This window comes from Musca autumnalis, unplaced genomic scaffold, assembly GCF_047663935.1.
Source record: "Musca autumnalis isolate F117 unplaced genomic scaffold, ASM4766393v1 scaffold_4, whole genome shotgun sequence".
Classification (NCBI taxonomy): Eukaryota; Metazoa; Arthropoda; class Insecta; order Diptera; family Muscidae; genus Musca; species Musca autumnalis.
Window position 1 is genome coordinate 46440106 of NW_027411977.1, and position 16751 is coordinate 46456856.

Consider the following 16751-nt stretch of genomic DNA (forward strand, 5'->3'; position numbering starts at 1 on the left):
ATCCTCTCTATTAAAGATGTAATGTTTTTGTTAAAATTTTTTCATTACATAAAAATATAAAATAACGTTATTAAAATGTATACAAAATATTACGATAAAAGCTTTAAATAAGATTAATTATATATGTTATTTGAGTTCCCTTTTTAGGGCTATATAATATTTGTACATATTAGTAAAACTTTTTTGGTTTATTTATAGTCTGTAAGTATTGTATATAAAATGAAGAAAAATAAACTACTACAAAAAAAAAAAAAAAAAAAAAAAAGGAGAAGCTTGCAATTTGTTATGGCGATCGGATAATATTTAGAGGGTTAAATGGACCAAAACTTTTGTGTGAAAATTGTGAAAATGTTTAATATACAGCTTATATCTTAATTCCTGGAAATAACATTCCGGACAAGTGAGATATACTTGAAAGTGGAACGCTTGACCTTTCAATTGATGCCAATTATGTTGGTGTGCATGATCAGATAACAGAGTTACAGCCTAATATATTCCGTTTTTTTGTTTGTAGTGTAATAATAAACTCGCTAGAAGTCGCAATTTTATATCAATAGTAACGAAATTTTGCACCGGGTAAGAGTATATGTCGAAAAATATGCCTACAATTTTGAATGATGATATGATATTCTTTGCGGGTGAAATGGACCATTACTTTTGTATGAAAAATATAAAAATTTTATTTTTGGTAGATTTTTTTAATTCCTTGAGGACATATATATTTCGCAAAGTAGCCTACATATGGGAAAAAGCTACTGACCTTTCTTCTGATGTAAATTGCTAGATAACGGGCCTACTACCTAATATATAATGGGTTCTGTGTAGAGAACCACATTTTTATCCCATGCTACATATTGTCTCTCCAAAAGTTTATGTAACACCACGAAATATTCGTCCTAGACCCCTTATTTAGTATGCCAAAATTCATATCTCGGCGAGATAAAGCGATTTAGCGATGTGTGTCCGTCCATTAAAAATTGTAAACAAGCTTAAGGCCGCAATTATGGACCGATTGTAACGAATTTTTTAAGGAGGTTGGGTTCGGGCCAGAATAGAAATGATTAGTTTTTGCTGATGATCGTGAAATGTTCAGGGAATGAAATGAACCAAAAACAAAATTTTAACCAATTTTGTAGCGGCTCTGTAGGTCAAAATAATAACCCGCAAAATTTTAAACAAAGTTTGAGTTTATGATGAAGAAGAAGAAGCGTACAAACCAACGTGATGATCAGATAATATTTAGCGGGTTAAATGGACTGAAACTGTTGTGTGAAATTGGTAAAAATATCAATAACGTAACAGTTAAACAACGGAAGTAGTAGTACTACATAAGTGGGTTTCACTACATTTTAGTTTGTGTGAACTAAATTTTCTTTTCCTGCTACAAAAATGTCTTTGTCATGCTAGATAACTTTTAGGTTTTGGTCATAAGTATTATACATCTCTGATATTTGATAATTAAATTTTCACAATCATTGAAAAGAAGTTCCGCGGAGAGCGATTTTCCAGGGATAGTGGTATAGGGTATCCCATGGTCGACTATAGACTTTTCTTACTTGTTTTTTTCCATTTTTTTTTAATTTTTTTATAAGTACGCTCTTTCAGAGAAATTATTCTTGGAATTTCCGCCTACATTAATTTTGTCATTTTAAGAAAGTTATGTTTTGTTGCCTGACTTGGGAAGCGAACCCGGACCTTCAGAGTGCAAAGCGCGTATGCTCATATAATCATCAGATAGAAAAATGTTCCATATTTGTTCAAATGTGTTGAATCATTAAATAAATGTGAACAATCGCCTTAGAAGTCACTGCGAAGCGTCGGCATACTCGATAAAAGGAAATCAGAATAAGGCTATAGAAATTCTTTGTGTAATTCCTAGATCTTCCTTGGCGTGTCTTCGGAGTGACTTCCTAGGCGAGGTAGTGAGAAACTCACTTCCAAAAACCCCAACTCTTGGAATTTTTGAAGATGGGGTAAAAAACCCCAACTCTTGGAATTTTTGAAGTTGGGGTTTACTATAATTATAAGAATTAATTTCTTGTTGTGTAGGTGTTCAATAAATAAATAAATATATAAATATAAATAAATAAATACCCCAGCTCGTGGAATTTTTGAAGGTGGGGGTAAAAAACCCCAACTCGTGAAATTTTTTAAGTTGGGGTTTAAAAACCCCAATTCGTGGAATTTTTTGAAGTTGGGGTTTAAAACCCCAGTTCGTGGAATTTTTTGAAGTTGGGGTTTTAAAACGCCATCTCACAGTGTGTCCAAATTCAATATTTTGTGCCAAAAATGTAAAAAACAAATGGTTCAAAATTCCCAAAAATTTTACGTGAAGGGATGAAAAACATGCAAGCTAAGAGAGAAAAACAAAAATTTCGTTGGTTGTACCGTTATAATTGAAGTAACGGTACCTATAACATGACCTTATTTTCGTTAAAACAAGTATTAAAAATCGCAAGGAATTCGTCGATTTTGTGTGGACCATATTATAACGAGTTTTTGGAATTTTTTAATGGTTCTTTTTGTTATCCGAAACCGGACGTATTAAATTGTGCTTAGAAGTAAATGTATCTGCGGCCCTGTTCTGTATAATAACCTGATTTGTTTTGAAAATTTTTACGTGTATATTTTTAATAAGTTCTTTTTTAATAGGATATAACTAAAAAGTTCCACGGGGTTCCACTGTTGTAATGGTACCCAAATATAGAGGAGCTCTCGAACTATCAGTTTTTCAATAGAGAAATTGCGACCAAGTGCGACGCCGGAAAATACCACCCGATCTTGCGTGTTTTGAAGATTTTACCTACATTAATCAACCGATCTAGCTAAAAATTTAAATATAACGTTTTCTACGAGTAAACTATCTCCTTACTAAAAATTGGCGACCTGACTTAACGCCCAACGGACATAACGCCCAAAATCAATGTCCACCCTGACCCCGGACTTAACGCCCAAAATGAAATTGGGCGTTAAGTCCGCCCCCATAGCGGACATAAGGCCCATTGGGCCTTCCGAAATTAATGATTTTCCCACTTCATAAGTAAAATTTAGATTTATTTAGAAATAAACTTGATTTATATATGTATGTAATAAATAAAAAATAAGCTTACTGAGATCATATTTAAATGTATACGGATTTCCCAACAATTTGTGGACAAATGGACCCAACATTACAGTACAGTGATCGTTATGATTTACTTGAGTTTCCTCGAAACAAGGTTAACAAGCATTCACAATTTTGCAAACCTGCAATTTTATTTTTAAAAAACATATTTCACATATTACAGCGCCATAAATAAAACATTGAGTCATAGAAAATCAAAATCAGAATTCAAACCTGAATATGCTGGAAGCAATGGAGCAAAAGTCAAAAACGGTATATTTTACACGAAATCGCGCGCTCTATGACTCAATTTCATTTTCAATGAGGAAACAATTTTAAATACTTATTAACATTTAACTTAACAACTTACGAAAGAGATCGAGCAAAAGTCGAAAACGGTATATTTTATAAGAAATCGGGCGCGCGATTTTTTATAAAATATACCGTTTTCGACTTTTGCTCGATCGCTTTCAACATCTTTAGGTTTTATGACTATGACTCAATTTTATTTTCAATGAGGAAACAATTTTAAATACATATTAACACTTAACTTAACAACTTACGAAAGCAATTGAGCAAAAGTCGAAAACGGTATATTTTATAAGAAATCGCGTGCGCGATTTTTTATAAAATATACCGTTTTCGACTTTTGCTCGATCTCTTTCAACATCTTTAGGCTTTATCCATGACTCAATTTTTAATTCACAATAAGAAATAAATCACTCAACACGCTTTTAAACATTCCGTTTCGTCAGTGTTCGTTATTTGGAAATATGTTAATAAATTCCTGAGAAGATTTCGATTTTTCGGAGCTCCTTATGCGTCCAACTAGTTTAAAATCAACTGAATGATGATTTTTAAAATCTACTTAACCATAATATAGCCTGAAAGATTCTACCATTTTGAAAATGTTAAAAATTTTTTTATAATAAAATTAGACAGAATGATCAAAATAATAGTTTATTGTAGGTTCTGGAACACAGCAATTGAAACCGGCCCTGCATTACAAATATTAATTTTTAATCATAAAAATATGAAAAAAACACAACATAATATTTTGGGCGTTATGTCCACTTACAACGCGGACATGACGCCCAAATTTTTTGGCGTTGTGTCCGCTTATTTTTGGGCCTTATGCCCGGAGTTAGGGCGGACATAACACCCAATTTTATTTTGGGGGTTAAGTCCGGGGTCGGGGCGGACATAACGCCCAAAATTAATTTTGGGCGTTATGTCCTTGTGCGTTAAGTCAGGTATATAAAAATTGTATATATAGGTCCACGTTTTGATGTAGCCCCCATATAAGGATACCGCCCGATTTCAGGTATTTTAGGGTTTTTAAATACATTTTCGGAACGAAGTTGCTACAATTTTGCATTTAGAGTTCCTAGTGGTCAGAAAACTTGCACACACAATCTTGTGGGCATAGGTCCATTTTATGATAGAACTCTCATATAACGGTACCCCTGATTTTTGGTATTTTGGAGTTCAAAGATTCATTTGCCGACCGAATTATATATTTTTTAATATTTGCCAGGAAATTTTTCTAAGAAGCCCAAAAAACATCCAATATATCGGGTGTAAAAACGAGATTTCGAGTTATTTTGGGTTGTTTGCTGTCTGGTAAATCAATACATTCAAACAAATTTGATAAATACGCACAAGAAACGTGTAAAGTTTATTTAGAAAATTATAGTTGGTATAATATGCCTGCCACTGTCCAAAAGGTATTATTTCATGGAAAAACTATAATAGAATCATGTATACTTCCTATTGGGAAACTATCGGAGGAGACACAAGAGTCGCGACATAAGGATACATGGAAATACCGCCAGAACTTTACGCGCAAGATTTCAAGAAAGGCTACAAACGAAGCCTTGGTCCATCGACTTTTGATATCGTCTGACTCGTTTATTTGTAGTTTAAGGAAAAACTCAAAAACTAAAAAACATAATATTGCCATTTTTACGTTAAATATTCATTCATAATTTGTTCTCATTTTGTTATAGTTTACATATTAAATGAATTATTTTTTGTTGTTAAAACACAAGTCTGTATTTGAGAATATATCGTTTTATGTTTCTATATCTGCAAAACGTATTCTAAATTGCCTTAAGAAATTATCAATTCATATTTATTAGGGTGGGGCGATTTGTGTGGAAGGAAAAAAACCTTAATGAGCCCTTCGCGTTTCTGATTCCTGGGATTGAACTGAGCAAAAAAGTCCACTGGACTATATATCTACCGTGAAAATCGAGCCTCCCGATTTTGATTTTAAATTTTTTAACAGTTAACAAATGGCTAAGTTATAGTGGTTAAAGTCTGAAAACCCCCACAAATTTTGTAGCACAATGTCACTTATCGACATTTTCCGAAAAGTTTGCACATTCTTAAGGCCAAAACTGCCTGAAGGAGCGTTCCAATGCTTTTGCGATGTATTAGAGAGTTTTCAATTACTGTCTTCTCACAGGCAAAGTCATTAAAAACGGTCTGTAACTTCCGCGAATTTGTTGCAAATGACACCATATTCTCTTGTCCGATAGGTACAACAAATATAAACATAAAATTCACGAGTTTATAAAGAAAAACCAAAAATTGCAATACTGTCAAAAGTTCCTAAAATGCTCCGAAATGGCGCGATTTGAGAACAAATTGGTCCAGAACGCTTTAATAATGATTTTAAATTAGATTACAAAAAAAAAAAAAAAATAAAAATTTTAATGAAAAGCAAACATGTTGTTATAACAGATAAAATTAAAAAATGCATTACTGAACTTCAATGCATTTGGTGCGGAAACCTTTTTCGCGATAGAGAAAAAATTACACCTTATTTCATAATAGTTTTTCATGCTCTACACGGCTATGTGGTGGTATTTTCCATATTTGCAAAAAAGTGCAAAAAGTTATATCCATAATGTATATATTTTCTTGACATATATTGCAAATACATATTTCATTTATTCGGCAACTTATATTGAAATTTGATGGAGATTATTTTTGTCTTTGACGTCTTCTATCTAGAATGAAGTTTTGTATGACAAAACTTAATAAAATCAGATAAACTACAACATTAACCCTAAAACGTGATTTTACTTTTGGCAGATTCCTGGCGTTTAGGTACGATTTAGAGTTTTGGTGTATTCGGGGACCTATAGTAAAATTTTATGACAAATAATTTTGTAGAATATTTTGATCTGATACGATCATATTTTAAAGGAGTTTTTAAAAGTTTTTGAAAAAAGGGACGAAAAAGACCCCTTTAGTGACTCGCATGAGGGTTAATTTTTTTCATAAAAAGATACCCCGCATTGTTTTCAGCAATATTGCCAAAGACACTTTATGCCTAAAATGCAAGGATTCCAAGGAATCTGATGTCTAATATTTTAGAACCTGTAGAAATGGGGGGAACTAGCCACGCCTATTTAGGTTACTTCCCGACGTAAACTTTCAAAACGCCGATACACGTGTCTTCTTTTTTTCGGCCCTCTTTCATAATCTGGTCGAATTATCTTGTAATTATTTTTTGTGTTGTACAGTGTTATTATTATTCGTTCATCTATCATCACAGCAAGAAACGTGGATTTTTTTTATCATTAACGTTAGTGCTGATAACTCAGAAACGAGAAAAAGTCGTTCCTTTTGAATTAGTATAATACACGCAAGATGTTCATGCCACAAGTGATCAATGGCGTTGCAATTTAAAACATTGAGGCCCTATACCAAGAAAATGCCTTTACCTTAACGCGTTGAGGTATTTTGGCTTATTACCTTTCTCGTCAACTTGAGCGATCTCTATTGATACGTTTCTTATGCATCTTATAAGGTAAAAGACGTTTCTGAAGTTAACAACTTTTGGAAACCTAACAAATTTTAATACGGACCATCTCTGCAATAGACCCGGAGAAATGAGGTAGAAAATATTTTTGAATAAATAACAACAAAACAAGGGGCCAGTAAGATGGATCTGGATCTTAAATATTGTGAGCTGTATCCTGATTTCAACAGAAGGACGGACGGACAGCCAGACATACATGGTTATATCGACTTAGAATTTTATGTTGATCCAGAATATGCATACATATACTCCTTATAGGGCCTCGAACGAATATTTCGATGGCTTACATCATACTGGTATAAAAATATACGCAAAAAAATTGGTAGTTCTCTTGGACAAAAAAAAGAAGAATTGCTTTTACTGGGCTCTACAAGTGGAGGTAACACCGTAGTATGCAAAAGAACTCGTTGGGAAATTATGAAAATTAATTTTCTACAAAACCCCTTCGGTACATTCACATTTTCCAAGATATTTATCACAACATTAATCTCCTTATTAAAATTAGTTTTAAAAAATCCCCGATAGTATTTAAATCACATCATTCATCTCTATCTAGAATTGTTATACAAATAGCTTACGAACGAACGTAAGCTTTAAGTTATTTACCCCATTAAATTAATCATTGAAGACAAAAGAATGTGCATTTGTTTTCTCACTTACCTCCATCAATAACCAAGGATCCTCTTTCATGGAAATTACTTCAAGTTTTGCGCATGGCTTACCAATTTGTATGATAAAATGGTCAAATATATTGATATTTTTACGTGAATTATCCTCCAGTCCAATTTCCATTCGTCTTGGCATTTTGTAGGGTAACGGCAATTTTTCACAATGCCCCGATGTTCGATTGAAGAATTGACCGCGATCACAGCATAACTTTGTACAGTATCTATGCTCGGTTGCATTACAGATACAGCCTCTCATATGTAATTCTGCCGGCTGTGACTTATCGAGAAACATAACGCGATTTTTATAGAAAGACGATTGATTTGCTGGTATCAATATGCCATCATAGAGATATGAACCGTTAGGAAAACGTGTACGATTTGTAAGATCTACGGTATCACGAAAATTACACATTTCACGTTTTATGTCATTTGCCTCTTCACGAGCAATCAATGCGGGAACAAGAAAAAGCCCTATACAGGCTATGAAAAGCATAGTCATTGTGAAAATAATTACCGATATGATATGACTTGTTCCCATTGCATATCACAGAGAAATACATGCGTCCACTGGCAAATAGCTTATACTTTATACTGCAAAAGGAAATCGAGTCAATACGCTATCCATGCAAACGACTCTAATAGCAGAGAACAAGCTGAAGGTAGAGCAATTCCATAATTCTCTTAAGACCAATAAAACCACAAATGTTTCTTGAGATAGCTTTGTAATATGTATGTGTGAACGTGCTTATAACAAGAAAAACAAAACTTTCAAATTAACCCACCACAACAAGTGGGATGTGATAATAACAGTGATATAAATGCAACTTGTTATAGACCAGTCTGCGAGTCTTACGACACCACTTACAGAGAAGTTTCACATGGCTAGTATACTCATGGAATGTCGCCTACCTTACACTGAGGGGTATTTTGCCACCGTTGGAAAATATGATGCTTTTGACCGGCCTGGGAATCAAACCGCAGGAAAAGATCCTCGAACTTTAAATAAGTTTGGACAAAATATTACGAAATCTAAAGTGTGGATCAAAACAAATCTCGTCCCGTTCAAGAGATATTGGATACCGGCACAAGTGGATCGACCACTAGTACCATCTTCGAACTTTATCTAAGATTCGCAGCAGCTTGGACCAACGCAGTTTACGGTTAGAAAGTTGTCTACACTACACATAGTGGCCACATAGTGGCCGTGCGAGTTTTTTTTACAGCTTGCAGGTAATATTCTTAGAAAGTATAGGCTTGTCCCTGAAAAACTGTATACCTTCGCAAATAGAGGCGTCGAGCACAACCTGTTGCAAAAAAAATCATAACGTTTCAAATAGAGGTCTTAAACTGCATTCAACTGAAATTTTGTATGGAAAGTACTGTAAGGATTGGACCGATATAATTCATATTCGAACAAGATCTATGTCAGGTAGAAATAATACGATACTAGCATTTGACCGCTACTTCGTTAGCGAAAATTTTTCATTTTAAGAAAAGAGGTTGCAAATAGAATTTGTATTTGCCCCGTTCTTCCCTGCCTTACCCCTTGTTGTATACCCTCCACCATAATATGGAGGGTATACTAAGTTTGACGGGTGCCACCGTGGTGCAATAGTATGCACGCCCGCCTTGCACGCTGAATGTCGTGGGTTCGATTCCCCGGCCAGGCAACATCAAAAATTTTTCAGCGGTGGCAAAATAACTCTCAGTAATGTTGGCGACATTTCCTGAGTATTTCAGCCATGTAAAACTTCTCTAAAAAGTGGTGTTTTAAGCACTGATGGGCAAATTGCGAGAGACTCATGTATTTTTTACACTTTTGCGTGTGAGGCAGAGCATTTCTGCCCATCAGTGGTTTTAAGACACGCCGTTCGGCGATAAACTGTAGGTCTCATATCATTGAGCTAATATGAATCGGGGTGCACTCATTGATATGAGAGAAGTCTCCCTTGTCCCTTCAGGGATGTTTGTGGAACAATTATTATTATATTAAGTTTGACAAAGTACGAACAGACACAACACGAAAGTTAGACATCGCTAAGCTGCAATCACAACAGATAGCCACAGCATATTCCACTCAACTAGCCCAATTGCTTAATCAAAGCACTCCTCATCCCGATAACATAGCGCAATGGCAAAGCATGGCCAACTCCATGCAAACAGCCGCAAAATTCATACTTGGATACCAGAGACTTCCACAAAGGAATCTATGGTATGATCAGGAGTGTCGTGCTGCCACCAGAGAGAAAAATGCGGCATATAGGGCTACTTTACAATGCGTAGCAACGCATAGAGCACGAGAGAGATACAGGGAGAAAAGGAGAGAAGAGAAACGTCTTTTCCGAAGGAAAAAGAGAGAGATGGAAACTCGGGAGTGTGAAAAAATCGAGATGTACAGGAGCCAGAATGAAGTCCGAAAATTCTACCAAAGAGTCAAGCTTTGCTTTGGTACAAGCACATCCTCCTGTAGAGACCAGCAAGGTAATTTGGTAACTGATACAGATAGTGTACTCAGGATATGGAACGAATATTTTTCAAAACTGTTGGTATCCAATAGCAGCGAAGACGACGAAGATACCACAGTCCCAATCCCAGAAGATGGTATTAAATGTATACCGCCCAGCCAAGATGAGGTAAAGACAGCAATAAATCGGCTGAAGAATAATAAGGCAGCAGGAGCCGATGGCTTACCAGCCGAGCTGTTCAAAACCGGAGGCGACACGCTGATAAGGTGTATTCATCAGCTAGTTAGCACCATCTGGCAGGAAGAACGAGTACCCGACGATTGGAACCTGAGTATCCTGTGTCCCGTCCACAAGAAGGGAGATAAGACTGTATGCTCTAAATGTAGGGGCATAAGTCTACTCCCTATTGCCTAAAAGATCGTGTCAGGTATATTGTGCGAACGACAAAGCCTATGGTCAACGAGATAATTGGACCATACCAATGCGGCTTTAGACCTGGCAACTCCACCATTGACCAGATATTTACCCTGCGGCAAATCCTGGAGAAGACCCAAGAGACGCAGATCGACACCTACCACCTTTTTGTCGATTACAAAGGAGCCTTCGACAGCCCGCTGCGTTCAAAGGTATTCCAAGCCATGTCTGAATTTGGTATCCCCGCAAAGCTCATCCGGTTTTTTAAAATGACTTTAACTGACACGAGGTCCTCAGTTAAAATAGGAAAGAATCTCTCCGAAGAGTTTGGTACCAAAAGAGGTTTCAGACAAGGAGACAGCCTTTCGTGTGATCTCTTCAACATCCTGCTGGAAAAGGTTATATGATAGGCAAACGTCAAAAGAAGTGGCACAATCTACACCAATAGCCACGTGTCACTTGCTTATGCTGATGATATAGACATCATGGGACGATCAGTAAAAGAAGTAACAGATACCTTTATGAAGGTCGAAGGAGAATCTGCTAAAGTGGGTCTGGCGGTAAACGGCGAGAAGACTAAATTGATGGTGTCGACGCGCAATGCTTCCATTGAGCTCGGACTGACTGTGGAAGTTGGTTCCTATAATATTGAGGTATTAAAAGACTTCGTCTACCTCGGCACCTCCGTAAACACAACAAACGACATCAGTTGTGAAATAAAAAGAAGAATTGTATTGGCCAACAGATGCTACTTTGGTTTAAGTAAGCAGTTTAAAAACAAAGCCACATCTCGTCAACAAAAACAACGCTCTACATAACACTGATACTACCCGTGCTGATGTATGGTTCCGAAGTATGGGTACTTGCGCAAGCAGACATGGCAGTGCTTGGTGTGTTTGAGAAAAAAATTCTTCGAAAGATCTACGGACCAATCTGCGTTGACGGTGAATATCGACGTCGCATGAACAACGAGCTGTATCTGCTATACAACGACATAAATATTGTTAAACGTATCGAGATGCAGCGATTGCGTTGGTTAGGCCATATCATAAGAATGAGCGATGATAAACCCGCTAAAAGGCGTTTAAATACGGACCGCTTGGCGGTGCACGCAGAATTGGCAGGCCAAGGAATAGATGGCGCAAACAAGTGGATGATGAGATGAAAAGGCGCGGTATTCCAGAGTGCGAAGCAACAAATAGAGAGAAATGGAGATCTTTTCTTAGTTCGGCCTATGGAACAAATGTTCTGTAATGGGCCAGCTAAGTAAGTAAGTAATATTAAGTTTGCCATTCCGTTTGTAACTCATCGAAATAATCATTTGCGACCCTATAAAGTTATATTCTTGATCAGCGTAAAATGCTAAGTCGATTTAGCCCTATCCGTCCGTCCGTCTGTTGTAATCACGTTATCTTCCGAATGAGTTGAGCTGCACGGCTGAAATTTCGTACACATGTGTTTTTGATCTGAACTTAGATCATGTTCGAAGATGGGCATATCGGTCTACGATTTGGTATAGCCCCCATATAGCGGTACAGCCCGATTTCGGATATTTTGACGTTTTTAGCCACATTTTCACACCGAAAAGCAAAACCTGACAATGGAAGTAGAAAATATCACCTTTTTAACGATGTCAAGAGGTTTTCGTAGGTGGTCAAACAACGAAGATATCGCAATAGTCGCAAATAAAACCCAACTTTTCATTTATTCGATTTTAATTGATTGATGATGGTCGGATAATATTCATGGGTCGGAATGGGCAAAAACTTATTTGGAGAAATGTCAACGTTTTATTTCAAAGTCAATATCTCTGTTTCTTTAAGAGGTATATCAAAAGGAAAACCTGGCAAGGAAAGTAGAAAATATCACCTTCACAACGATGTAAACTATGTTGTCGTGGGTGGTCAAACAACAGATACATCGTAATAGTCGTTAATGCATCCCTTTTCAGATTTTTTTGTAATCACGCTACATGTCGCAACAGCTTATCTGCAGAAAAGTCAACGTTTTTTCTTATGCGAATATCTCTGCTTCTGGTAGGAGTATTCCTAAAGGAAAGCCCGTCGATGCACGATGGGGCCAATGCACAGTTGTCCCAATTCAAATTTTTTTGGCCAAAATTATTTAATACAACATAATGTATACTTTTCGTTTATAAATAGATTAATATTTATTATAATAATATTAATATTTATTGCAAATCCGTTAAAACGCGTTTCTGCAATCATAAGGTACAATATAGTACTATTTATTAGGTTTTTAGATATGCAAAGGCATACAAAATGTTAGGGTACAAAATGTGATGTTTTAGTACAAACATGAGTTGTAAAACAAAATAAAATGCGGTAAACATAATTCAAAATTTACTCTTTTTATAAAAGTATGACTTAAAACAGGCTTAAGAAGGTTGTTTTATACTATTAAGTAAAGAAAATAAAAGAACTCTATTAAGTTTTAAATTAATTAATTATTGAATATATGTAGATATTTCGTTTTCCAGAACTATATTTTCATCGCCATATTCTTCTTCGAATTCTTCATCTGTGGTTTCATCACAATCAGTATCATTCGCGGGCCGTAATTCATCGTTTAGTTCACAAACTAACAATTCGATTACTTCAGATGGCAGGTTTAACCGCTTTCTTTCTTGTAAGCGGGCGTTTAGGCGTATAGATGATATAAGTGGATCAGATGTATCCAATGCTCAATTAAATACGTCTGTGAGATTATTGACACGACTACTGTTTCTAGCGTGTAATAATCTGTCATTTTTATATATTTTGTTTCTGCATTCAGCAGCATCCTCTCCAAAACATCCAACTGGCAACACAACATTCTGCATTATTTGCTTAGAATGAATCAAGACCTTGAGCACTGTTGGTGTCATCGCTACCCAAGGATAATGGCCCTGAATATATTTAGCTGTTTCGAAACAGTATTTTTCAAATTTTTCCAAATCAAGGGGAAATTGACATGTTAAACATACAAGAATTATATGAAGGCGGTAAACAAGCTCTTCTTTAATTCCGATAATTTGAGCAAACTTCTGGTAACTACCAAAAGCAAAGTCTTAACCAAAATATTTGGTACAAACAGTTTATACTTTCCATGAAGTCAAAATGCATAGTTAGAGCCGAATCGGTTAAATAATATCGCTAAAATCTTTAAAATATCTTAAATCGGACGGTACGGCTATGTCACAGTGTGGGCCAATTTTCAAAAAATGTTGCAGAAATGTTTTTTATACTATTAAAACCTTAAATATCAATTTTAAGAAAAATCGGATGAAACTTTGTCTTTATCCCACATTTTCAGTTCAATACTATATACAATAAAAACATCAATTTATAAAAAATTTCACTCAACTTAAAGTAGAAAAATAAATTTTTTCTAAAAAAGGCAAAATAAGGCAAAATATTTCATCTGAATATGATAGTACATACCCCTGCCAGCTTCCAAAAATTTTTTGGAGGAGACGATATTTTTACATTTTTTCTAAAGTTTAAGAAGATTTCAAAAATATTTGTAAAAATAATTTTCAATATACACACAAACTTTTATCTCCCTACCCAGATATTACAACTTTATTCGTTCTTTCTTTATATATTATGAAAGCACTTATTATCAGCTTCCAGATTCATAATAACTTTGGTCTGAATTTCGTATACCCATTCGACCACACAGCACACCAAAAAGTATATATTTTACAGCACACAGTCTGTTCTATTTTTTATACAAAAAATTTTCAACTTTAGCATTACACCAACGAGCGGCTATTAATGGTATTTAGAAAAACCAATTATTTTCGGATGGTTTGAAGTGTTTTTTATTATTCCGCGCAAAAAAATTATAAAAATATGAAACTTCAAAAAAATAATTTTGGCCAAAAATTTTGTGATTGCGACAACTGTGCAATGGCAGGTTTTTGAGGCAAAAAATCATTTTTCCAAGTCAGTGATTGAAATCAAATAATAACGGAATTATATTCTTAACACTTTCAAACCTCCAAAACCAAAAAATTACAATCTGGTAACGGCCTCCGGTGACATGCCAAGTTGCCAAAGATGTCATAATTTTCATTCCGTTTATTTCTGACATTCAGTCGTTATTAAACAATTTAAGTATTTTGGCGCCAAAACCTGATCTGTTGATATTATATATTTCTTAAAAATGGAAAATACGGGTAATTGTATGTAAATTATTAGATGTGGTCAATAATTTGTTGTGTCAGTGAGTGATGTTTTTGATGTAGTCTGTGGTATCGTCCATGTGTTCTTTGGAGTAGAACTTTCGGTATCGGGGTGTATTCTCGTAAAAATATGTATCTGGTGAAAGGTGACAATGCCGGCTAACAGATGCGAATAAAAAAATTATCGATTTCCAGATTTCGTAAAATTTAAAAATTTGGATATTTTTAATTTTTGTTGGAAAATCAGCGAAAACCTAAACACGTTATAGTCTGGATTTCTGCTAAATTTAATCGAGGTGTCAAAAACAACTTCGTGACGGTAGTTAAAAAACAAGTTTATAACATTTGTACACGCCTTAACCAAAAATGGATAAAAATTGGAGGTCAAAAAATCGTGTATTACAATTTGAAAGCTTATGTTTAGCTAGCGACACAGTATTAACGCTAGAACAAGGTAATGATACAAAGAATATAGGGCCCCCAATGTGGATTATAGTGAAGAAAACTTGCTTCGGAAATCTCCTATGAACACGGCAACAATACCAAGCTCTTGATACATGCCGCCTCTGTTACGGACAATCTGAACCGATTTCAATATAATTTGGCAAACATATTTCTAGATCGAATCCTGTCACACGTTTCAAATTTCATCGAAATTGGACAGAAATTGCATGTTTGTTGCACCAACTACCTCAAATCGGGAGAAAATATATATGGGATCTATATCCAAATCTGAACCGATTTCAAAATAACTTGGCAAACTTATTTCCAGTCCAATTTCCGACACATATTCCAAATATCATTATAATTGGACAGAATTTTCGTGTTTGGTCCATCAATTACTCGAAATCGGGCGAACATATATATGAGAGCTATATCTATATATGAACCGATATCAACCAAATTTGGCTGATTTTAAACATCTGCACGAAATTTTGAAGGTCTAGCTTGCATTGGTCAAAAATAATAAAATGAAAGTCAATATTTTGGTACAGCATCTGGCAACTCTGACAGCTATCACATGGACCTTTTTAAAAATATTTTAGTTTTTATTTCATTCGAACGCGATCTTCTTAAGAATAGCTCCAAAATCGGAACATTTGACCAATATTTTTTGTTGTTAGTACAACCTATATTTTAAGTGCAAGTAAATATATTCAAAATATCGCGAAACTAATACGTATTGCAAAATATTATAGTGGACTTGAAGGTGAAGGTAATAACTTAATTTTCATTAAAAAATAGTATTTTAGCGTGTTGTGGAATTCCAGTTAGCAGTATATTTTCTTAGTGTATTTTGTGATGCGAGTTCGATCATACATATATGTACTTAAATTTGACCTAAGGTTTTAATCACCTACCATTTAGTGCCAGACTATAAATGGTGAGTCCCTGACTAAAGCTGCCCTAGAATAGAGTTTCTACACGCAGAAAAATATATGTTAGAAATATGTTTGGATCCAAACAAACATTTGTTTGGAACTGGTTGCAAACAAACATAGTTTGGATCCAAACATAGTTTCTTTGTGTCCAAACAAATATATGTTTACAACATTTTGTAACATATCTCAATTTTATTTGTTTGGGTACCAACATATTTTTTATGTTAGAACATATTTTTTATGGGTGGAGAGAGGATTTTTGTCAAGGAGAGTAACAACAGGGCTCTCGCGGATGCCGAATGCTGTTTTATAACAAAGAGCTGTGTGTATGGTGTAATAGGAGACGCAGAAGCTATGGTCAAACACGTGTGTTTCGTGCTTTATTGTTGTTAACCAACGTAGCAAGCGAAGAGGAAAAGAAAAACATTAATTATGTAGTTCTTTTTTTCAGTTGTCTAAATACAATCGTTGAGTAAAGATTGTAAAGTGAGAGAATAAATCAAGGCTTTGTGTTTTCTTAAAGAAATTGTGCTTTTTAGTAAATTAAATGCCCAATACATTTTATAATTGGAAATTTCATAATTGAATCAAAAAGGTGAATGGAAATATTTTATTGGACAAGGAAGAAACCGAAAAAAAATAATAAAAGTACATATACAAATCGTTTGACCGACAAAAATATGATGCGCCAATTT

At 35.0% G+C, this 16751-nt stretch overlaps 2 protein-coding genes across 4 annotated transcripts in view; both read right to left on the minus strand.

Moving 5' to 3' along the window:
• The window catches only part of LOC141403876 (G-protein coupled receptor Mth2-like), a 36585-nt gene extending 28342 nt beyond the window's left edge, over nucleotides 1-8243 (minus strand). The window contains exon 1 of the mRNA XM_073986936.1: nucleotides 7599-8243. Within this exon, the coding sequence (XP_073843037.1) occupies nucleotides 7599-8144 (546 nt within the window). The 5' untranslated portion in view covers nucleotides 8145-8243. The remainder of the gene's footprint in view (nucleotides 1-7598) is intronic.
• LOC141403880 (G-protein coupled receptor Mth2-like) overlaps nucleotides 1-16751 on the minus strand; it is a 536210-nt gene that overhangs the window by 401583 nt on the left and 117876 nt on the right. The gene's annotated exons all lie outside the window — the stretch shown is intronic.